This window comes from Pseudophryne corroboree, chromosome 6 (genome assembly GCF_028390025.1).
Source record: "Pseudophryne corroboree isolate aPseCor3 chromosome 6, aPseCor3.hap2, whole genome shotgun sequence".
NCBI classification, from domain to species: domain Eukaryota; kingdom Metazoa; phylum Chordata; class Amphibia; order Anura; family Myobatrachidae; genus Pseudophryne; species Pseudophryne corroboree.
Window position 1 is genome coordinate 811299059 of NC_086449.1, and position 24293 is coordinate 811323351.

Genomic DNA, 24293 nt, shown 5'->3' on the forward strand with positions numbered 1-24293 from the left:
TGCCTTTATTTGTGGAATTACGGGATAGCGTCAACTCGCTTAAGCAGTCGTTTGCCGACATGAGGCGGCCGGACACTCAATTAGTGCCTGTCCAGGCGCCTCAAACACCGTCAGGGGCTGTAAAACGCCCCTTGCCTCAGTCGGTCGACACAGACCCAGACACAGGCACTGATTCCGGTGGTGAAGGTGACGAATCAACCGTATTTTCCAGTAGGGCCACACGTTATATGATTTTGGCAATAAAGGAGATGTTACATTTAGCTGATACTACAGGTACCACTAAACAGGGTATTATGTGGGGTGTGAAAAAACTACCAGTAGTTTTTACCGAATCAGAAGAATTAAATGACGTGTGTGATGAAGCGTGGGGTGCCCCGATAAAAAACTGCTAATTTCAAAGAAGTTATTGGCTTTATACCCTTTCCCGCCAGAGGTTAGGGAGCGCTGGGAAACACCTCCTAGGGTGGACAAAGCGCTAACACGCTTATCAAAACAAGTGGCGTTACCCTCTCCTGAGACGGCCGCACTTAAAGATCCATCAGATAGGAGGATGGAAAATATCCAAAAAGGTATATACACACATGCAGGTGTTATACTACGACCAGCTATTGCGACTGCCTGGATGTGCAGTGCTGGGGTAGTTTGGTCAGAGTCCCTGATCGAAAATATTGATACCCTGGACAGGGACAATATTTTACTGTCGTTAGAACAAATAAAGGATGCATTTCTTTATATGCGTGATGCACAGAGAGATATCTGCACACTGGCATCACGGGTAAGTGCTATGTCCATTTCGGCCAGAAGAGCTTTATGGACACGACAGTGGACAGGCGATGCGTAGAGGAGTTATTTGGGGTCGGTCTATCGGATTTGGTGGCCACGGCTACGGCCGGGAAATCCACCTTTCTACCTCAAGTCACTCCCCAACAGAAAAAGGCACCGACCTTTCAACCGCAGCCCTTTCGTTCCTTTAAAAATAAGAGAGCAAAGGGCTATTCATATCTGCCACGAGGCAGAGGACGAGGGAAGAGACAGCAACAGGCAGCTCCTTCCCAGGAACAGAAGCCCTCCCCGGCTTCTACAAAAACCTCAGCATGACGCTGGGGCTTCGCAAGCGGACTCGGGGGCGGTAGGCGGTCGTCTCAAGAATTACAGCGCGCAGTGGGCTCACTCGCAGGTAAATCCCTGGATCCGGCAGATAATATCTCAGGGGTACAGGTTGAAATTAGAGACAGAGCCACCTCGCCGTTTCCTGAAGTCTGCTTTACCAACGTCCCCCTCAGAAAGGGAGACGGTTTTGGAAGCCATTCACAAGCTGTATTCTCAGCAGGTGATAGTCAAGGTACCTCTTCTACAACAAGGGAAGGGGTATTATTCCACTCTTTTTGTGGTACCGAAACCGGATGGCTCGGTAAGGCCTATTCTAAATCTGAAGTCCTTGAACCTGTACATAAAGAAGTTCAAGTTCAAGATGGAGTCACTCAGAGCAGTGATAGCGAACCTGGAAGAAGGGGACTTTATGGTATCCTTGGACATCAAGGATGCGTATCTCCACGTTCCAATTACCCCTCACACCAGGGGTACCTCAGGTTCGTTGTACAAAACTGTCACTATCAGTTTCAGACGCTGCCGTTTGGTTTGTCCACGGCACCTCGGGTCTTTACAAAGGTAATGGCCGAGATAATATTTCTTCTTCGAAGAAAAGGCGTATTAATTATCCCATACTTGGACGATCTCCTAATAAGGGCAAGGTCCAGAGAACAGCTAGAGATGGGTTTAGCACTATCTCAAGAGGTGCTAAAGCAGCACGGATGGATTCTGAATATTCCAAAATCCCAATTAATGCCGACAACTCGTCTGCTGTTCCTGGGGATGATTCTGGACACAGTTCAGAAAAAGGTTTTTCTTCCCGAAGAAAAAGCCAAGGAGTTATCTGACCTGGTCAGGAACCTCCTAAAACCAGGAAAGGTGTCTGTACATCAATGCACAAGAGTCCTGGGAAAAAATGGTAGCTTCTTACGAAGCAATCCCTTTCGGCAGATTCCATGCAAAGGGATCTGTTGGACAAATGGTCAGGGTCGCATCTTCAGATGCACCTGCGGATAACCCTGTCGCCGAGGACAAGGGTATCCCTTCTGTGGTGGTTGCAGGAGGCTCATCTATTGGAGGGCCGCAGATTCGGCATGCAGGATTGGATCCTGGTGACCACGGATGCCAGCCTGAGAGGCTGGGGAGCAGTCACACAGGGAAGAAATTTCCAGGGAGTGTGGTCGAGCCTGAAAAAGTCTCTTCACATAAGCATTCTGGAACTAAGAGCAATCTACAATGCTCTAAGCCAGGCGGAACCTCTGCTTCAAGGAAGACCGGTGTTGATCCAGTCGGACAACATCACGGCAGTCGCCCATGTAAACAGACAGGGCGGCACAAGAAGCAGGAGGGCAATGGCAGAAGCTGCCAGGATCCTTCGCTGGGCGGAGAATCACGTGATAGCACTGTCAGCAGTATTCATCCCGGGCGTGGACAACTGGGAAGCAGACTTCCTCAGCAGACACGACCTTCACCCGGGAGAGTGGGGACTTCATCCAGAAGTTTTCCACATGCTATTAAACCGTTGGGTAAAACCAATGGTGGACATGATGGCGTCTCGCCTCAACAAAACACTGGACAGGTATTGCGCCAGGTCAAGAGATCCGCAGGCAATAGCTGTGGACGCGCTGGTAACACCTTGGGTGTACCAGTCGGTATATGTGTTTCCTCCTCTGCCTCTCATACCAAAGGTATTGGGGATTATACGGCAAAGAGGAGTAAGACTAGTGGCTCCGGATTGGCCAAGAAGGACTTGGTACCCGGAACTTCAAGAGATGGTCACGGACGATCCGTGGCCTCTACTTCTGAGAAGGGACCTGCTTCAGCAGGGTCCTTGTCTTTTTCAAGACTTACCGCGGCTGCGTTTGACGGCATGGCGTTTGAATGCCAGATCCTAAAAGGAAAAGGCATTCCAGAAGAAGTCATTCCTACCTTGATAAAGGCAAGGAAGGAAGTCACCGCGAAGCATTATCGCCGTATTTGGCGAAAATATGTTGCGTGGTGCGAGCAGCGGAGTGCTCCGATGGAGGAATTTCAACTGGGTCGTTTTCCTACATTTCCTGCAATCAGGATTGTCTATGGGTCTCAAATTGGGATCTATTAAGGTTCAAATTTCGGCCCTATCAATATTCTTCCAAAAAGAATTGGCCTCAGTCCCTGAGGTCCAGATTTTTATCAAAGGAGTACTGCATATACAGCCTCCTGTGGTGCCTAAGGTGGCACCGTGGGATCTAAATGTAGTTTTAGATTTCCTCAAATCCAATTGGTTTGAACCACTAAAGAATGTGGATTTGAAATATCTCACATGGAAAGTGACTATGTTACTGGCCCTGGCTTCGGCCGGGAGAGTATCTGAACTGGCGGCTTTGTTTTATAAAAGCCCTTATTTAATTTTCCATTCGACATAGGGCAGAGCTGCGGACGCGTCCGCATTTTCTCCCTAAGGTGGTATCAGCGTTTCACCTGAACCAGCCTATTGTAGTGCCTGCGGCTACAGACGACTTGAAGGACTCCAAGTTGTTGGACGTTGTCAGAGCCTTAAAAATATACATTTAAAGGACGGCTGGAGTCAGAAAATCTGACTCGCTGTTTATACTGTATGCACCCAACAAGTTGGGTGCACCTGCTTCTAAGCAGTCGATTGCTCGTTGGATTTGTAACAAAATTCAACTTGTACATTCTGTGGCAGGCCTGCCACAGCCTAAATCTGTTAAGGCCCATTCCGCAAGGAAGGTGGGCTCATCTTGGGCGGCTGCCCGAGGGGTCTCGGCATTACAACTCTGCCGAGCAGCTACGTGGTCAGGGGAGAACACGTTTGTAAATTTTTACAAATTTGATACCCTGGCAAAGGAGGACCTGGAGTTCTCTCATTCGGTGCTGCAGAGTCATCCGCACTCTCCCGCCCGTTTGGGAGCTTTGGTATAATCCCCATGGTCCTTTCAGGAACCCCAGCATCCACTTAGGACGATAGAGAAAATAAGAATTTACTTACCGATAATTCTATTTCTCGGAGTCCGTAGTGGATGCTGGGCGCCCATCCCAAGTGCGGATTATCTGCAATACTTGTACATAGTTATTGTTAACTAATTCGGGTTATTGTTTAGGAAGCCATCTTTCAGAGGCTCCTCTGTTATCATACTGTTAACTGGGTTTAGATCACAAGTTGTACGGTGTGATTGGTGTGGCTGGTATGAGTCTTACCCGGGATTCAAAATCCTCCCTTATTGTGTACGCTCGTCCGGGCACAGTACCTAACTGGAGTCTGGAGGAGGGTCATAGGGGGAGGAGCCAGTACACACCACCTGACCTGTAAAAGCTTTACTTTTGTGCCCTGTCTCCTGCGGAGCCGCTATTCCCCATGGTCCTTTCAGGAACCCCAGCATCCACTACGGACTCCGAGAAATAGAATTATCGGTAAGTAAATTCTTATTATCCTTTATTTATATAGCACCACAAGGGTTCCGCAGCGCCCAATTACAGAGTACATAAACAAATAATCAAACAGGAAAACAGCAACTTACAGTTGACGACAATATAGGACAAGTACAGGGTAAATAAACATAGCTACATCAGCAGATGACACTGGAATAAGTATCAGGTGGCAGGAGACTGCTGGATTTGGTGCAGCTGAAGATTATTAAAGTAAGAAAAGGGTAAGCACATGAGGGAAGAGGGCCCTGCTCGTGAGAGCTTACATTCTAAAGGGGAGGGGTAGACAGACAGGGGTGAGACAGATGGGGTACATAGAGAGCGTGGAACAGGGGTTTAGGATGAGATTTGGCTGGGTTTGGTGAAGAAGTGGGTCTTGAGAGCCCGTTTGAAGTTTTGTAGAGAGGTGGAGAGTCTGAAGGGGAGAGGTAGGGAATTCCAGAGAAGTGGTGCAGCACGTGAAAAATCTTGGAGGTAGGAGTGGGAGGAAGTAATCCGTAGGCAGGAGAGTCGGCGAGCATTAGCAGAGCGAAGAAGACGGGTGGGAGTGTAAAGCGAGATAAGATCAGAGATGTAGATGGGAGAGGAGTGGGTGAGGGCTTTGTAAGCGAGTGTGAGAAGCTTGAAATGGATTCTGAAAGGGAAGGGGAGCCAGTGAAGGTCTAGTAAGAGAGGAGAGGTGGACGTAGTGCGTTTGCTGAGGAAAATGAGCCGGGCAGCAGCATTGAGGATAGATTGGAGTGGACAGAGGTATTTGTCAGGAATGCCAGTCAGGAGGCGATTACAGTAGTCCAGTCTGGAGATGACCAGTGAGTGGATAAGAGTCTTAGTAGCATCCTGGGTCAGAAAGGGTCTGATCCTGGAAATATTTTTTAGATGAAAACGGCAGGTTTGTGAGAGGTGCTGAATGTGTGGTTTGAAGGAGAGGGAGAAATCAAGGATTACTCCAAGACAGCGCACTTGGGGGCTAGAGGAGATAGTAGTGCCATCAATAGATAATGAGATTGTAGGAGGTGAGGTTATGCGGGAGGGAGGGAAGATGATCAGCTCGGTCTTAGACATGTTAAGTTTAAGAAAGCGCTGGGACATCCAGGAAGAGGTAGCAGAGAGACAGTTGGAGATACGAGTGAGGAGAGCAGGGGAGAGGTCTGGAGAGGAAAGATAGATTTGAGTGTCATCAGCATAGAGATGATATTGGAAACCAAAAGAACTAATGAGCTTACCTAGTGAGGACGTGTAGAGAGAGAAGAGAAGAGGACCAAGGACAGAACCTTGGGGTACCCCTACAGTTAGTGGAAGTGAGGGGGAGGTGGAGTCATGAGAGGAGACAGAGAATGAACGGTCAGAAAGCGGTCCATAGCGAACTGGACACAACTGCGCTGAATGCTGCAGCGACTTTTGCCGCGGTGATGCCTGTGATTTTATCTAATGCCCCTTCCCTGGTGTACAGCCGTGCGTCCCAATGTTCAAGGGCTGAGAATCTCTATGAACAAAATCCAGGCACTGAGATGCTAAACTAGGGAGGATTACCCCAGCTGCGACTGGGCAAATGCAGGCCAATGTTCAATGTTCCTGACCCCAGATGATTTATCTCTCACCAGGTCCTTCAAGCCAGACTTCGTGCTAATCCGGCAGCATGCGTACAGTATGACGTTGGGCGAAGATTTCCGGAGCCTCATCATTGGGCTGCAGTATGGAGGGGTCCAGAGCGTCAACTCCCTCTACTCCATCTACAACTTCTGCAGCAAGCCATGGGTGGTGAGTGCCTATATCTACAATATGGCATGGGAATGTCACTTTTAGGCTGGGGGGGGGGATTCATCAAACCTTCCAGAGTTGCCCATAGCAACCAATCAGGTTCTAGCTAGCAGTTTATAGAATGTTCTAGATCCGTGGTTCTCAAACTTGGTCCTCAGTTCCTCACACAGGTCATGTTTTTCAGGTCTCCCGGCAGCTGGACTGTATCGCCAACTGTCTCATTTTGTAAATCCACAGGTGACCTGGAAAACATGACCTGTGTGGGGTTCTGAGGACCGAGTTTGAGAACCTGTGTACTAGATAATGATAGCTAGAATAATCTATCTATCTATCTATCTATCTATCTATCTATCTATCTATCTATCTATATCTTATGATGACCAATCAAATTCTTGCAAACACATTACACATACCGATTGGCTGGTGTTGGTGGGCCAGAGCACCTTCTGTGTCCGTCCCTGTGTGTCAGTTCCCGTAAATGTCCCCTATTTACCGCAAGTTACACTATCTGTAGGAACTGAATCCAGAGGAACGGGTGACTCAGTGTTTTGGGACAGGATGACAAGGACGAGGAAATCGGACAAGCAGGAGATAGAGGGAACTGCTCCCTGATACAGACTGTTGATAGCTCCTAAAACATCCAGAAAACTAGACAAAACAAGACAATGTTTTTCTTCCCCCTGTCACGCTCCAGGCACCGATGTGGCGCTGGAAGCCATGTTTTCTCTCTGCCTGCTTGCCAAGAATAATGAGCTGGGTTTTTGCTCTGTGCTACTGGTAAAATGAGACCTGTTAGAGTGGACATGCACAGGCTGAGGAAAGGCATCTCGCTGGTTAATAGCGCTTGTCTGACAGCAGCTAGTGACGGTCTGCACGCCTTTCTGTTATATCAGTATTCAGTGGGGCATTAAGCTTAAAATAGAAGTTGCAGAAATATATATGCATGTATATATAAATATATCATAATATTGTAACTGGACGTAGAATGTAAGAACTATATTTATGGCTACTCTGAGGTAGTTGTTTAATATATATAAAAAAAATAAGATTTTAAACCTACCGGTAAATCTTTTTCTCCTAGTCCATAGAGGATGCTGGGGACTCCGTATGGACCATGGGGTATAGACGGCTCCGCAGGAGACATGGGCACTCTAAGACTTTAGAATGGGTGTGCACTGGCTCCTCCCTCTATGCCCCTGCTCCAGAGTACGGCGGCGTGTACACCTGTGTTCCGACCCTCTGGAGCTAATGGTGTCCAGTAGCCTAAGAAGCAGAGCCTATCATTTAAGTAGGTCTGCTTCTCTCCCCTCAGTCCCACGATGCAGGGAGCCTGTTGCCAGCAGAGCTCCCTGAAAATAAAAAACCTAACAAAATTCTTTTATCAGAGAAACTCAGTAGAGCTCCCCTGCAGTGCATCCAGTCTCCTCTGGGCACAGGATCTAACTGAGGTCTGGAGGAGGGACATAGAGGGAGGAGCCAGTGCACACCCATTCTAAAGTCTTAAGAGTGCCCATGTCTCCTGCGGAGCCGTCTATACCCCATGGTCCTTACGGAGTCCCCAGCATCCTCTAGGACGTAAGAGAAAATTATTTATCCTACTCCTTAGTGCAGGCATTCCCAACCGCGGTCCTCAAGGCACACCAACAGTCCAGGTTTTAGTGATATCCAGGCTTCAGCACAGATGATTAAATTAGAATAACTGAGGTACTAATTAAGTCACCTGTGCTGAAGCCTGGATATCACTAAAACCAGGACTGTTAGTGTGCCTTGAGGACCGAGGTTGGGAAACACTGCCTTAGTGCAATGTGGGCTTTCCCTTCTGGCATTTACAGGGTTACGTTTGGGTAATTTCAGTTCTGTTGCCTTGTGCACACCCTCCTGCGACTTTTTCTCAATGTAGGTTTTCAGTTTTCCAGTTGCCTTCTGTGCCTTTCAGCAGTGTATTTAAATAATCAGGCAGCCTTGTTTATTTTCATTACCTTCCGAGGGGTTTCCAGATTTTCACTAAGTATTTTCCAAATTATAATAGAGGGGGGGAAAAGTCATGGTGATTTACTGCGGGTCACCCAGGTTCCCCTGTTCGCCCATGATGCTGAAAGATGCCAACAGTCGCCATCTTTCTTCAGGTCAGGTCCTTCCCATGTTCGGTATTTCAAATAAACAACATTTGTATAAAATAACCGCTGCACCTAAACTTCAAGCCGCTCTACATAAAGGTTGTATGAAGTTGGAACGTTTTGCGTTGTATGAAGTTGGAACGTTTTGCCAGCAGCGCTGAGAAAAACATGTAAGATCAAGTTTCGGCGACTTGTTATAAGTTATTAAATTTGAGATAAGTTCACGTTTCATCGGGGAAAACATTTTCCTGGGCACAGCAGACTGTCTGCAGAAGAAATAATATGCTTATGGAGTTTAAAAGGGTTTATACAGTATAATAGCTAAAAGGAAAAAACGAAAATATTGGCTCGTACAGATGTGATTATTGGTAGCCTAGCAACAAGCAAGGGATAGATGTCGCCATACTCCGGTCACCTCTGCATGCTGCATTACATTTATGAAGGGTTGCTACTTAAATGCAGGCGTGTCCCGACCATTTCAGGGGATTTGGACGCAGTTGCACTGGCCCCGGCGGCTTACTTGCGACGGACATTCTGAGCAAACACAAGTATTGCACAGAGATCCGATGGGGCGACTGATATGCGTTCGATGGTGCATCTTTGTACACAGTGGATCTGAGAAGCCGGCGTTGGGTGTCTCTATACAAATCCCAGCGGCTGCGGCATTTGCATCTCATCCCCGATCCACTTCGCACAAAGGCCCTCATTCCGAGTTGTTCGCGCGTTAGATTTTTTTTCGCAACGGAGCGATTAGTCGCAAACTGCGCATGTGCAATGTTCGCAGTGCGCCTGCGCCAAGTAAATTAGCACAAAAGTTTGGTATTTTACTCACGGCCTAACGAAGATTTTCATCAGTCTGGTAATCGGAGTGTGATTGACAGGAAGTGGGTGTTTCTGGGCGGAAACTGGCCGTTTTATGGGTGTGTGCGAAAAAACGCTGCCGTTTCTGGGAAAAACGCGGGAGTGTCTGAAGAAACGGGGGAGTGTCTGGGCGAACGCTGGGTGTGTTTGTGACGTCAAACCAGGAACGAAACTGACTGAGCTGATCGCAGTGGCAGAGTAAGTCTCCAGCTACTCAGAAACTGCAAAGAAATTTCTATTCGCAATTGTGCTAATCTTTCGTTCGCAATTCTGCAAAGCTAAGATTAACTCCCAGTAGGCGGCGGCTTAGCGTGTGCAAAGTTGCTAAAAGCAGCTAGCGAGCGAACAACTCGGAATGAGGGCCAAAGACGCAGTAGCAACGGGCATTGTGACCACCCCATAATCAGGCCCGTTGTACCTAAAATCCATAGACTTACCTGCATGATATCCATCTGGGGAAAAGATAATGCCAAATACAAACAACCAATCAGATTCTAGCTCTTATTTCCCAGTACTGTTTAGAAAATGAGAGCAAACATCTGATTAGTTAATATGGGCTGTAGAGCATTTGTGCACATACTGCCAGGGGCAGATGTACTAATCCTTGGAGAGAGATAAAGTACCAGCCAATCAGCTTCTGTCATTTTTCAAACACAGCCTGTAACATGTCAGTTAGGAGCTGATTGGCTGGTACTTTCTCTCCACTTTATCACTAACCAAGTCTTAGTACATCTGCCCCACTGTAGCCCTATTTTATTATATTAGACTCACAGAGTAATTGTGGGGTAAATTTACTAAAGGTTCTAAAAATGAAAAGTGGGATGTTGCCCATAGCAACCAATCAGATTATGTCTATCATTTTCTGGGATGCAATTAAGAAATGATAGCCAGATTCTGATTGGTGAAATGAAAATGAGAGGAACGCTGCTGTAACACTCGCTCCAGCGGTGCCTAAATATTCCCAGGAACCACAATTCTAAGTAATTAATACGTTTCTGTGCCAGGGAAATATATTTTGCAGATGCTGAGCGGGGTCTCTGGTTCCCAGCACGTATATATTTCCTTCTGTGCTGCTGACCCACCCTCCGTAATCTGCCCGACCACGCTGCACAGGGGGGCGCCGTACAGACAGAAGGAGCTGTATTCAGTATATACAAGTATGGTCAGTGTCTGTATACAGCAGCTCTGTCTCGTATCACACGTGGTTCCCAGCACTGGCCACGCAATCAGGCGTGTGCTATAGGCTTATATATGCACAGGGCTGGATTAGTTTTAGGGGGCCCCAGGGCAACTAATTTCTGGGGGCCCTACCAATAAAACTGTTAACCCCCCCCCCTTCCCCCTTGGACCACAGCAGAGAACAAGTGGGCGGTCCTAGGGGGATATGATGACGCGTCTCGCGCTGAATCGCGACCTCATAGCTCCGCCCCCTGCTATACCGTGCCAGTTTTCTCTGCCCTGTCTAGCGGGTGGCGGGGCCACGATGACGTGATTGTGATGCCACGCTCTCAGACTGGCCATTTCCCCCACCGCCACACGCCCCCATTAGCCTACCACGCTGCCATCTCCTGGAGCTAGTATTTGATCTGGAGTCAAAGCATAGACTCAAATACCGAGTCTCTGTGTCCTGTATTGCGGTCTTGTCCTCTCATCAATGTGTCCTGTAGCAAGGGTGGTTTAAGATAGAAGGGGGGCAATATGCAGCCCCTGTGCAGTTGTAGAGTAGACTCTGACACTGTGCATGCGCAGGTCTCCGGGAAAATGGCAGCAGCACCATTTTCCTGGTGATTCCTGGAGACGTATGTATAATGTATGGGCGTAGAGTGCGCAGTGTGGGCCCACTGGACTCTAGTGTGAATCCCACCCCTACCTGTATTGTCTCCATACCCTCAGAGTTATGTCTTGTTTCATGCCCCCCCCCTTCCCCCCAGCTGTAGAAAACTATTAATAGAATCGTTAATTTGTATGTATGTTCGCGATAAACTTGACAACTACTGAACCAACTTTGATGGAGTTTTCACTGGTATGTAACTTGAGATCCTCCGAGTAATAAAGGCTATGAATCATCTTGTTATGTTAATTGGCTAATTAGCAAACAAAATCATCAAAGCATCGAATCGTCTCTGTTGTAATGCCACAGAGCAGGTAATGCGAGGGTCAGAGTCACACATCGGTAATGTGGAGGGAGGGTAGGTGCAAGAAGGTGCCAGTCAGTGTCGTGGGATGCAGTGTGCTGAGGGAACTAATACCGTTTGGCCATCGCCTGCATGTCCCTGACTACAGTGCAGCTGACTCTGGCTGGCGGCAGCCATCTTGCGGCTTCTGGTTGGCTGCCCAGGGTCCTGACAGGATCTGCCTCCTGTCAGGACCGTGAGCAGCCTGCCAGAAGCCGCAAATTCTCTCAGCACACTGCACCCCATATCTCTGACTGGCTTCCCCTTGCGCCTCCAACCCCTCCTGACTCTGTGTTGCTGCATTTTAATAAAATAAGACATTTCCTAAAGGACAGGGGGAGCCTTGGAATAAAATGTATAATCATTGCATAATGACGGGGTTGGAAACAATACTCGGCTCACAGTATGCTCCCACCTCTGTGGGACGTGCTCATAAACAAGCAAGGTTTTCCCGATAACCTGCCTTGTAAGCGCAGGTGGTTCCGACGGAACCTTGCGGTTAATGAATTCTGCCCCATGGTGTCACTAGTTCCTAGTGGACTGATACACAAGTTCAGTATAGCTTCAGCCATACAAAAGAATAAAAAGCTGTAGTATGTATGATAATAAATAATAATATGACATAGCGACAGAGGCCTAGAACTGGCTTCTGGTGGCGGGTGACCTGACATCAACTCCTCGGTCTGTACAAGCCTTGTCGCTGAGAGAAGTTGGACTGCAGAGAATTAATAACCTGAATGTCTCAGATACAATCACTTGGCCTCTGCACACAGTTGTAGACGCAGCGCTAACTCTGTCTTTGTCTTTCCAGTTTTCGCAGCTCATAAAGATCTTCCAGAGGCTGGGCGCTGACAAGTTCCCCTTGGTGGATCAGTCCTTCTTCCCTAACCACAAGCAGATGGTGAGTGTCACTGTCTCTCTGTGAGACGCAGGATCTCTGTGCGGAGAAGCCGGGGACTCCGTCTCTGGTGCTGGTTATTGTTCTGGAAAAGGGTTTGATGATGAGTTGGAAATGCTCCTTCTAGAGCAGCGGTGGCCAACCTGTGGCTCTTGAGCCACATGCGGCTCTTTCTTTCTTCAAATGTGGCTCCTAACACACAAAGTCACATGACCACAACAGATCCGGTAACCACTGCTCTCCAGAAAAACACGCAGCAGCACTACAGGGTTTTAGAACTGAGGGAGCCAGATATTAGAGATGAGACACCCACCAGCAAACAGAGTACACATAAGGGGCTGCTGCAATGGCATGTATTGGGAGAAGCTAAAGTGACACAGGAGGGTGCTGGCTGAAGTGACAGGAGGGTGCTGGCTGAAGTGACAGGAGGGTGCTGGCTGAAGTGACAGGAGGGTGCTGGCTGAAGTGACACATGGGGGAGCTGAAGTGTATTATGTGAATTTAGATTTTCTATATATTTTATGTGGATCTGGCTTTTACAATTATTTTATGTGGAAGTGGCTTTTTCATTGTATTTTATATTGGATCTGGCTTTTTCAATGTATTTTATATCAGGGGCGTGGCCTAGAAGGCACAAGGCCACACCCCATTTTTGCATGTGCGTCCTTCGGCTCAATGTCGGCTCTTTGACGTACCTAACACATTTTTTTCGTCTCTTTGTCTCTGACTGGTTGGCCACCCCTGTTCTAGAGTGTGTACGCTCCACGTAAAGGCGTTTCTGGGGAGCATTCTCCATCATTGCATGGTCCTAGTGCCTGGAGACAACTAGTAAAGGGTCCATGGGGTAATTGTCCTCCCGTGCAGTGACGGACCGGTTGTGTTATTTGGGGGTGATTCCGAGTTGTTCGCTCGCTAGCTGCTTTTAGCAGCATTGCACACGCTAGGCCGCCGCCCTCTGGGAGTGTATCTTAGCTTAGCAGAATTGCAAACGCAAGATTAGCAGAATTGCGAATAGAAATTTCTTAGCAGTTTCTGAGTAGCTCCAGACCTACTCACAAATAGCGATCAGTTCAGTCAGTTTCGTTCCTGGTTTGACGTCACACACACGCCCAGCGTTTACCCAGCCACTCCCCCGTTTCTCCAGACACTCCCGCGTTTTTCCCTGAAACGCCTGCTTTTTTCCGCACACTCCCAGAAAACGGCCAGTTTCCGCCCAGAAACACCCACTTCCTGTCAATCACACTCCGATTAGCAGAACGATGAAAAAACGTAGTTACGCCGTGAGTAAAATACCAAACTTTTGTGCTAATTTACTTGGTGCAGGCGCGCTGCGTACATTGCACATGCGCAGTTTGCGACTAATCGCTCCGTAGCGGAAAAAAATAACGAGCGAACAACTTGGAATGACCCCCTTTGTGCTGTGCAGTAATGCTTACTTGTACGTGCTATTGGGCTAAACATTACCGGGCGGTGGTAAAATGCAATATACAGGAACGTGAAGACTATTAGGATATGCAGATGTGGATTATGGATTTTTGACAGTCTGGTTGCAAATTTATGATCAGCAGATGTGGTTTTTGGATAATGAATTTCAGAGATATGCACTATCAATTTATATATATATTCATTCATATTCTCTGATTGACAATACAGTGATTTGCAAACTTTTATTCATTTCTCTACCTTGACTTAGGGGCCTATACTCCAGAGGGGTGTGGTATGTAAGGTCGACAGAAAGTAGGTCGACAATGTTTGGGGTCGACTACTATTGGTCAACAGTAAGTAGGCCGACAGGGTCTTTAGGTCAAAATGTCGACATGAGTTTTTTATGTTTTTTGGGTGTCGTTTTTGCCTTACAGTGACCGGGAACCCCAATTAGTGCATTGTGTCCCCTCGCATGGCTCGATCCGCTTGTCATGCTTCGGACAAGTTACTATTCCCAATCGTAGTCCGCCTCGATCGTTAAGTATGAAAAAGTTAAAAAACAAGTAAACATTTTTTAAAAACAATATAAAAGAGATCTAACACAGCGGACTCCCCCTGACTGCAACAGAAATTCTTCTAGTGATAGAAACTATCTATTATAAATCTTTATTCCGGCTAAAGAGACATAATACGGCAATATACAATTTGGGGTCGTAACATACCGCTGTGGACAGCTCAACATACAGCGTTCTCCCTCTGTCAGTATTAATGATCTCGCCAAGTGGCTGCAATTAACGACTGCAACTTTGCATCCCGGCTTTCTTAAGAGACGTTTTGTCCATGAGTAACACTTGTTATTCAATAAATAAGAGATAAGATATGGACAATATTTAAAAAATGAACTATAAGGGCAATTTCTTATTGTATGTGGATCTACTTATATTTACAATAATCACAGTAATTTTTACATACAAATTTTTATATGTTTTATGTATATTTTGGAGTATAAATAAATTGAATATATTTAAATCTAATAAGGTTTCCAGCGCTCCCTTGACAGTGTATACTATCTCTTTTATATTGATTATATTTGGTGGGACAGTGCCACCGGTGGGAGACGCAGGAACCCTTTGTGTATTCAAACAATCTTTGGTGGTTTGCAAGCGCTGTGTTTCTATATAATACATTTTTTAAAAACTCATGTTGACCTTTTGACCCGTCGACCTATAAGCCCTGTCAACATACTTACTGTCAACCAATAGTGGTTGACCCAAACATTGTCGACCTACTTACTTTCGACCGAAAGACCGGATCCCACTCCAGAGTCCCGCAATAATAAAGTATCCAACTAGCCATGAGTTGCAATGATGGATACTCAACTGTCGGGGTAATTCAGAATTGCTCAAGTGCTGGGACAGTTGCTCCAAGAAACAGCTGTAGTTACATCACTAATTAGTAGCAGCGGAACTTTACACTGCCGGGTCTGACCTAACAGCGCTAGTGGCCCGGGTTCACACATGCACACGAAGTTAGCCTTAATTGGAAGACGGGGTCGGTTGGAAGGCGGCGTAAAAGTTCCCGCAGGCAAACTCAGAAAATGTTCATTGTTGGTGGCCCCATCTGGCTCCTAATAATGAATGGAATGTAGCATTTCCGCATGTGTACCGAGCCCACTCATGGGAGCAAATAGACCCCTTATATAGTGTTCAAATTTATCAGCAGCACTGCGGGTTACCTGTACAGCGGACAGCATTGTTTCAACAAAGTGAAAGCTGAGCAGAAATTTCCAATTCCCCCCCCCCTTTTTTTTTTTTTTACATCAGAAATCAGAAGCCAACGGGAAAGTTAGTAACAATAAATGACAAATCATGTTTAATATAAGCTCTGGAACACGAGTGAAGGTAGCTGCTGAATTTGTGATTGCTATTAAGTAATTGTCACATGGATATTACTTCCTGCGGTGAGTTATGTTATGTACTGTACGATGTGAGAGAAGGCGTGTCAGAATGTCAGAAAGTGCCTGTGAACCTGTTGACCTTTTGTACCTAATGACCTTAAGCACTGTTGACCTTTCACCTGAGGTCTCAGTGTGGTCACCAAGAAGTTGGGATAGTCAAAGACCACTGGCGCATTTCACCTATTGACTAGTGACGCATTTCACCTATTTATTAATAAAGACTTCACATTATTATTTTATTAAACAAAAACAGCAATCAGACAAACCTTTATTTAGAAACATTGAGGTTCCACTGTGTTTAGAGTCTTGCACTGATTTGCTTTCCATCTTTAGAGCAATATTCTTGATATAATAGACAGGCTTTGGGAACGAATTAAAAAGTAAAATAAAATGGTAATTAGCTAGTCAATTTGTTGGACTATGAATATTTTGTTTGATCTTGAAGCCAAAGGTGTTTTATATTAAGATCTAAAGGCTTTCAATGCCGCCCGTGGGCTGCGATCCTCAGAGTGAGTGGCTGGGACAATGGAAGCCATTAGATGGATGTCTTATAATTGCCAGTATTGAGTATGCTATTGAATCCCGTCCAATGTACTTCCTTTCATCTGTCTCCAAACAACCAGCCTGCTATAGTCTACGCCAGTGGTCTCCAACCTAAATTGGGGTGTGAGCTACTTTCGGAAAATAAAACCTCTGAAGGAGCTACCCTCACCCCCCAATGCGTGTGCGTTTCTTGCGAAAGTGGGTGTGGCCTCACAACTACAAGTAATGCCCCCCCCGCGTAGTGCCAGATACACAAATAATGCCCCTCAGCAGTGCCAGATATTCAAATAATGCCTCCCAGCAGTGCCAGATACACAAATAATGCAGCGCGCGCCTCTCCTGTGAAGTCCGGAGAGCAGCTGCGGTGAGGGTGACAGAGGCAACGGGTATTTAAAATATGATGCTGGTAAGTGAGCCAATCAAAACTTGCGGTCCGGCAGCCAATCAGGTGCTGCCACTGCCGGTCCACAAGCTCTGATTGGCTGACTGCCGGAACCATATTAAAAATGAAGGGAGGAAGAGTGCCAGTGACTGCCCAAGCCTGTGCGCTCTGTGAGCTACCAAAAATACTATGACGAGCTACGGGTAAGAGATCACTGGTCTACGCATTTGTGTACACCTCACACTTCCATCCAAGCAAGTCAGCCCTCTTCAAAGTCCTAGCAATGGATGGCGGAGAATATGCACAGTCACCAGACTGTGACGGTATACCCATTTATTACGGATGTTCCTTGGGTTACACCGGTGACATTGCACAGGTCCCTGACAGAAGAGGCAGCCATATTGTGTGCCAAACCAACAACTGTGAGCATTCATCCATAGGTATAACACTAGAGGACAAACTCACTCACTGTGGCTTTGGACTCCAGTGAAATGGATGGGTTGGCTTCTTCCACAAAATGGCTGCCTCCATCTAGTGTAAGCTACAGGGGCTCTGGAATCCTTAAGCTACTGTATATGCCTGTATGTAATACAAATAATGCTACAGCGGAAAAGCAGAATATAATGCTGAAGCGGGATGGGTGATCCTCTGTATATAATTATTGTAGCTCCTCAGTTGCTTCATAACTCCTTGGTAATGTGGCAATAACAGCAAAAATATAGTGTAATATGCTCAGCAATGCGATCTTGCAACCATACTCCAATATACAGATCATTTTGACCTTGGTAACGACATAAAACATATTGTATAATGAGAACTTCTGTTTTATTCTAGTATTGTATTACATAAGGAATATTACGCTGATTGTGTTGCCAACACAGATTTAGTTGTCCTTGGCCGCCAGCTCCCCAAAATATGGATTCTGTTTGCCTCTTGACCCCAATTACAGAAATTAATTGGGAATAATAGGCCTAAATTATACTGGCCAGCATACAGAGCCATTAGAAATGGATGAATAAAGAGGAAACATCTGGTAAACAGTGAACTTCACTTATGCATGTAATTATTGAGACTGATTAATAGCTGAGCGAGTGGAATTTACTGTACAGTGATAAAGAGGATTGTTTTTGGTTTGTTTTACTTTATTCTCAGGGATACAGATCCCTGACAAATTTTGTTGCACAATTAACAAAATAAGAGACAATTTATTTATTTTGTTCTTGCCTCAGTGATGTCATTAGTTCCTAGTGAGTGGATAGGCTGCATTCTTAGTGATGTCACTGGTTCCTAGTGACTGGATAGGCTGCATCCTTAGTGATGTCACTGGATGCTAGTGAGTGGATAGGCTGCATTATCAGTGATGTCACTGGTTTATAGTGAGTGGATAGGCTGCATTCTTAGTGATGTCACTGGTTCCTAGTGAATGGATAGGCTGCATTCTCAGTGATGTCACTGGCTTCTAGTGAATGGATAGGCTGCATTCTTAGTGATGTCACCAGTGAATGCATAGGGCAGGCATGTCCAAACTGCGGCCCTCCAGCTGTTGTGAAACTACATATCCCAGCATGCCCTGACACAGTTTTGCTGTCAGAGAATGCTAAAGCTGTGTCAGGGCATGCTGGGATGTGTAGTTTCTCAACAGCTGGGGAGCCACAGTTTGGACATGCCTGGCATAGGGTGTACTCAGTGATGTCACTGGTTCCTAGTGAATAAGCTGCACTCTCAGTGATGTCACTAGCTCCTAGTGAATGTATAGGCTGCATTCTCAGTGATGTCACTGGCTGCTAGTGAATGGCTGGCTGTACTCTGTGATGTCATTGGCTCCTAGTGAATGATAAGCTGCATTTTCAGTGATGTCACTAGCTCCTAATGACTGGATAGGCTGCACTCTCAGTGATGTCACTAGTTTCTCATATTATTGACTTTGCTTACAAAATGGCGGCCACCACTGTGTAGAGACAACGGACACTGTAAATTGACATTCATTAAACTAGAACTCATTTTCTCCACTGTATTGCTACAGTGGCCCCATTTCTGACATCAGTGAGTTATCTTAGTACAAGATGGCATGATGTAGAAGTTTGTGGGTGTAATATAGCTATTGGGGGAAATGGCTGTGTAGACGTGTGGCATACAGCACTACATGATAGGCAGGTAAATGGATGCATTCACTAAAAATGAAGATGACCATTTCAGCCAGTAAAATATCAGCGTGAATGTGACGGAATGCGGTCAGGATGCCGGTGGTTGAAATCCTGGTGCCGGAATACTGACACACGTCCAGAATACAGACAACACTTGGAACGGGGCTGGCGTCACTTGCACTTCTGTGTGCGACAAAGTGGGAAATATGCGTAAAGCAGGTTTCTATACAAGCGCCATGACCATTCTCCCGCCACGTTTTGTTATGCTGAATCTGCGACTTTATCCCTGTTATACCAAATCCTTGGCGACAAAAGTAATAACCTAGTGTGTCTCTGGACGTCTTTGTATGCCGCTACTGGGCACCTAAGACGCAACATATAGAAAATGCATACGCTTCGCTACCCGTGGTGGAGTGTCTAAGTCACGCCAAGCTTCTTGCGCCATATGTTGAAAAGATGCTAGGTGTATGCTGTATGTGTGTTTTTTGTACAGGGTAATAATGCCCGAGTGTAGAATATGCAGGGATTAATATGTTATATGCCTTACAATTTAGTCCACTTGTTATGAGAGTAATAATGTTGGTAAGGACCAGTAAGTCTTGTTCCCCATTCAGCAACGTATGAGAGCACCGTTCAGGCTTCACACCCTTTATTGTGTACGACACACACACACACACACACACAGCGGTCAGCACCACACAGAAAAGACGCAGGAAACGTGTTTTATAGAAATATAAAGTATTTGTTTAATGTTTAGGATAAAATATACTGCAAAACACAAACATTTTAGAGCAGAAGCCAATATACAATCACAGAATTTACATTTCATAAATAACATTGGAGAAATGGGGAGTTTGTGCTACACACGGCCGGTACACAACACATCTTCCCTGGACATTGCCATCTTTGCCACACGAGTTGTGTAGCCTAATCCTGTGACCTTGCACCTGTCTGCCACCCTTTATAATTTCTCCTCAGCAGGGTGGTGTTGCCCAAGCCTGTTCTCCTCAGGTCATGTGTCACTACATACAGCATACGGACTGCATAACGCATGCCAAATACTATAATAAAGCTTCATGTCAGCCACCCTTTGCAACCAATCAGGCGTACGCTTCTATACGCCTAAGCCGCACAAGGCCAATCAAGGTTAACTGCTGATTGGTTGCTACAGGTTACTGACTAGTTGAGCTGGTTAATGCAGTAATTAGTACCCAATCTCTTATTTTGTCAGTTTTATAGTTTCTAGGAGTTTCCAGTGTGGTTTTATTTAATGACAATCCCCAAATATATTATTTTACTTCTTAAATGTTTTTCCCTTTCTGCGGACGTGGTGAGTCCCCTTCCCTAGCCTACTCACTGTTTGCTTAATACAGCCCCTAGGCTTTGAGGTGTCTGCCTAACGCCATAGAGAGCGACAGGAGGTAGGGTCCCATAGCACGCTTCAATTATATTTGGCCACCCCAAAAAAGGACATACGGGAAGGACACAAATTGCGTCCAAATTTTACTTTTACAAGCATCTACATCTGTAAATCGGTTCTGTGTTCTGTAGTGAGCACATCCCAGCATTCAGAAACAGGTCACCTTCTGAGGTAAAAGGCATGCAGGCCAGGCATTCTCACTATCCCTGTTCAAGAGACAGATATAGCCTAACCTCCATCACATCTCATCAGCTGTCTCTGTGTAACCTATCACTTTGTCCCAGCAGTGTCCGTCTGAACCTAGCCTGGGCTACATCCATAAACTACAGTTGCTAATGGAGAAAGGCTTTAATGGGTAAAAAAAAATATATTGTCACAGAACATAGAAACAGGGGCAAGGCAAAGGGACTTAAGACAATTTCAAATTTAAGTCAGTCAACAAAAACCTGACCTCCACGTGTGTAGCACAAATACACTATTTAAAAGGCAAGGCGCCGATACACAGCGGAGGCAGCCATTTTGTGAACTGAACCAGTTTTCCTGTTAATGCAGCCTGTCCATGCTCTAGGAACCCGTTACACATGACTACTAGCCACCGCGATGTAGCTGGCTACTAGTGAATGGATATACTGCGTTGTCACAAAGATGGATTCGGCCCACAAAATGGCTGCCACAAGAACTCATTAACTCTTAAAAAGGTCACATAACAGACCATAGATATTAAATGCTGGTATGTCACCAAACCACTGCTTTAAAAATGGATTTTTAGGAAGAAAAAGATATTCTACTGTACGGTTTAACCAATTAAAGGAAGGCAGTACCAGCAGTGAGGCAACTGATACTGACACACCATCTGCTGGAGCACTATAAGTCCCAGGTTGCATTGCCAGTCTCCAGCAGCTGGAGAGACACCGATCAGGATTCCATTTCAGCGCACATTATATATATATATATATATATATATATATATATATATATATATATATATATATGGCACAGTACAGCTCCAGCTGTCCTCAGGCCACCCAAAGCTGGCTCTAGAGGTTGGGAGTTGTAGTTTAAACAAAAGTTCCATCCACAATGTTCCGTCCTGTGCTAGAAAGTGGTTTGTAGGAAAACGCTTATTCCTATTTAGGACTACAAAAAGCAATGCACTTCTCAGTAATAGCAGTCAGGAATACTTTCTGCAAATATAAATGCATATCCATATAAAATATTCCTATTTGTGATATCATGTAGCAAACCTGTAAAATAGCATAATTAAAACAAAAAAAACAACAACTACTCTCTACTTGGAATGGGGTGAAGATATATAAAAAAAAAACAAAAAACAACATTTTCCTCTACATCTGATAAATAAAGAGAAAAGAAAATATAAACCAGAAAATATGTTACGTCACACAATCGCAGTAAAAACGTAGTCACCCATTTTGTCAGAACCGAAAAACAAAAACAAAAAAAGTTCAAGACGTTTATATTAGAACTCTACATATAATGTATCTATAAAACATCCAGTCGAGAGCAACAACAATACATAATTTAGATTCACGTTATGGATTCCCACAGATGTGGGCGTGAAGGCACCACCATTGACCTCTGTTTTTTTTAAGAATACACACACAGGAATACAAATAAATTTAGAATTTAATTTGCTTCAATTGAACACATTTGTTTGATATCCTGAAAAGTGGCCTTCTACTGTGGTCGGACGATGGACGGCGGGAGTCTAGGCAGTGGCGGAGATTATCATGGTGGAATAATCTCATTATCAGAAACAGTTAATTTTATTAGTGCCTCTAGTGGCTCGGAGGTGCAACTGCATATGAATAATTGAATAGGGTAATTACTGCAGAATTTAGAGATTACATACAGTATCAGGCAACTTGATGAGGTTGCGTTTGCCTCATTTGTCATTACGCAACAGCATATAACATGTACTCCTGTCCAAGCACTGGCACGTATACTGCATACTGATACGTGTTATTACAAAGTCAATCGACAAGAGATAAAACAGTCCGCTTGGAACAAGTTCCCGCTTTGTTTGAAATATTCTGAATACTTCAGAATATTACGTAAATCACTTCAGCTCTATAACTGCACCCAACCTCTTACCTCAAATGAATAGCTCTGATTATCCTTAGTCTAAAATGATTGGGTGATAGCTTTTATCACAGCTACTTCATAAAAAAATAATATAATTTTGTGGAGCCCTTAACGTAACAGAGCTTCCAGGTACTGCATACTCTTCCGGGCCACAAGAGGGAGCTGCATCTGAATCCATGTGTACACGAGGGCACTTCCAGCCTCTACATTGAAGGCTGTAATAGCTTATTCTCTCTGGCTAGTCCTGCCTGTGACCTGCAAGGCACTATAGAACCATGAACATTTTGTTAAGAAGTACATAGCAACATACAAAAGATATGTTTTCATTTATTAGTGCAATGTTAAAAAATGTTTTCCCAACCAGATGCTGGGGTCTCCGATACTTCGCAATAAAAAATAGTCTACGAGTGTGACCAGGTCCAACATGTTTCGTAAAAAAAAATAAAAAATATCACATTGATAATCCCAAGCATCCCCACTTCATTCCCCTGTAACTTAATTTATTTTTAGGGTATTATTTGAGTAACCATAGGTCTTTTGCAGCCTAGAGCGGCTTCTAAAAGATCATTACACAGCGCCTCTTGTGGCAGGAGGTTCAAGCTGCAAAAAGAAATAAAGCACAGCACTTTTCAATATGACAGAATTTCAGCCAGTATCCGGGCTAACCTGTTATCAGTCTGTCTTTCCTTGTTTTATGGGAAAAAACTGTGCCGAACCTGTCAATTCAAAATAAGATGGCTTACGTCAGCAGGCCACATGGACTGTTAATTTTATAGAAAGAAGGAAAACACAAATGAAGCAAGACCTTCCAACAGAACCCTGCACACGTGTATCTGCCTTAAATGGGTGATTGAAAATAAGTGTTTAAAAAATATATACTTTCAGTATGAGGGCAAAGACTTAAGTGTTCCAAGTGCTAAACTTAGCAAGAAATCAGGCACTAATTTCATTGCCGCATATATTTTAAAGGTTTACTGTCCATTACAGTCTCTGAGCTTAGGGGTCCGTGGTGTTGATTACGGTTTTGTCAGGGGGAGTCCATCCTCTGTACCAACTGCAGTAACCCTCCTTCTGCTTGATGCAGGCGTAATTCTTGGACTGGTAGCCGGGGGCGCCAAAGTTAGACAGCAGATCTGTCCAAAGGCACTCGCTCTTGGAGGTGATGAAACACGGGAGGTAATAACAAGGCTTGATCTGTAACAAAGGAGGCCAAGGACTTACATTAGATCACAGGCAATCACATTATGACACTTATCACTCATATTTACGAAATCGTGTGGAAAAAATTTAATTTCCCAAGGTCGGGGAACGTTGCGATACACTGTATGGAGATGCAGTAAATCTGTGGCTTACCTTGCAGTTACATCCCAGGTGATAGCGGTGATTGAGCCCCTTGCGCTGGGCAAGTGTCAGCTTATCCCACTTCTCAATCAAGTTGCACAGGCCGGTGTAGACCTTCCCCTCATACACACGCCCTGTACAGGAGTAGAGGCAGCACATTAGAACGTATCCTTTTGAAAATACATTACCATAATAATATAATGCTGTCTTTAATTGCTGCGGTTACAGATTAATTGCAACTTCAGCCACTCGAATGGATGACTGGATTATGAGTAACATCTGTTTACGAGCAGCTGTCTTTATTAAAAACGTGCTTCAGACCCTGAACCGATATGCGTAATTGTTGACTTAAAAACTTCACGTTTCTAATGGTACTTGAGCGATAACGCGCCGTTGCGTAATGTTTGGGAACAACTTCAAAAATATTGACATAAGGATTTGATTATGTCGAGTTTTGTTTGTTGGCCTGATAGGAGCGGGGGCATCTGAAGTTTACAGAAGTTTCACACCAGCCCCCATGTTGGTCTAACGTCCGCCATCGGCTGCCTGGTTCATAGAGATTGTCGCAGGAAATTCTGCAATGTGTGCGACTGATGGGTAATGCCACAGCACCCAGCAACGGACAGTGCGGCAGTAGCTGTAGCGGCACCAGATA

The 24293-nt window shown here is 45.2% G+C and overlaps 2 protein-coding genes across 4 annotated transcripts in view; one reads left to right on the top strand and one right to left on the bottom strand.

Moving 5' to 3' along the window:
• SYN3 (synapsin III) overlaps positions 1–24293 on the top strand; it is a 346396-nt gene that overhangs the window by 125946 nt on the left and 196157 nt on the right. For all 3 annotated transcript variants that reach the window (XM_063929040.1, XM_063929038.1, XM_063929039.1), the window contains exons 5-6: positions 6117–6273; positions 12237–12326. In XM_063929040.1, the coding sequence (XP_063785110.1) occupies positions 6117–6273; positions 12237–12326 (247 nt within the window). The remainder of the gene's footprint in view (positions 1–6116; positions 6274–12236; positions 12327–24293) is intronic.
• The window catches only part of TIMP3 (TIMP metallopeptidase inhibitor 3), a 35691-nt gene continuing 30893 nt past the window's right edge, over positions 19496–24293 (bottom strand). Inside the window, exons 4-5 of the mRNA XM_063929037.1 lie at positions 23651–23772; positions 19496–23491 (exon numbers count right to left, since the gene is read on the bottom strand). Coding sequence (XP_063785107.1) covers positions 23294–23491; positions 23651–23772 — 320 coding nt within the window. The 3' untranslated portion in view covers positions 19496–23293. The remainder of the gene's footprint in view (positions 23492–23650; positions 23773–24293) is intronic.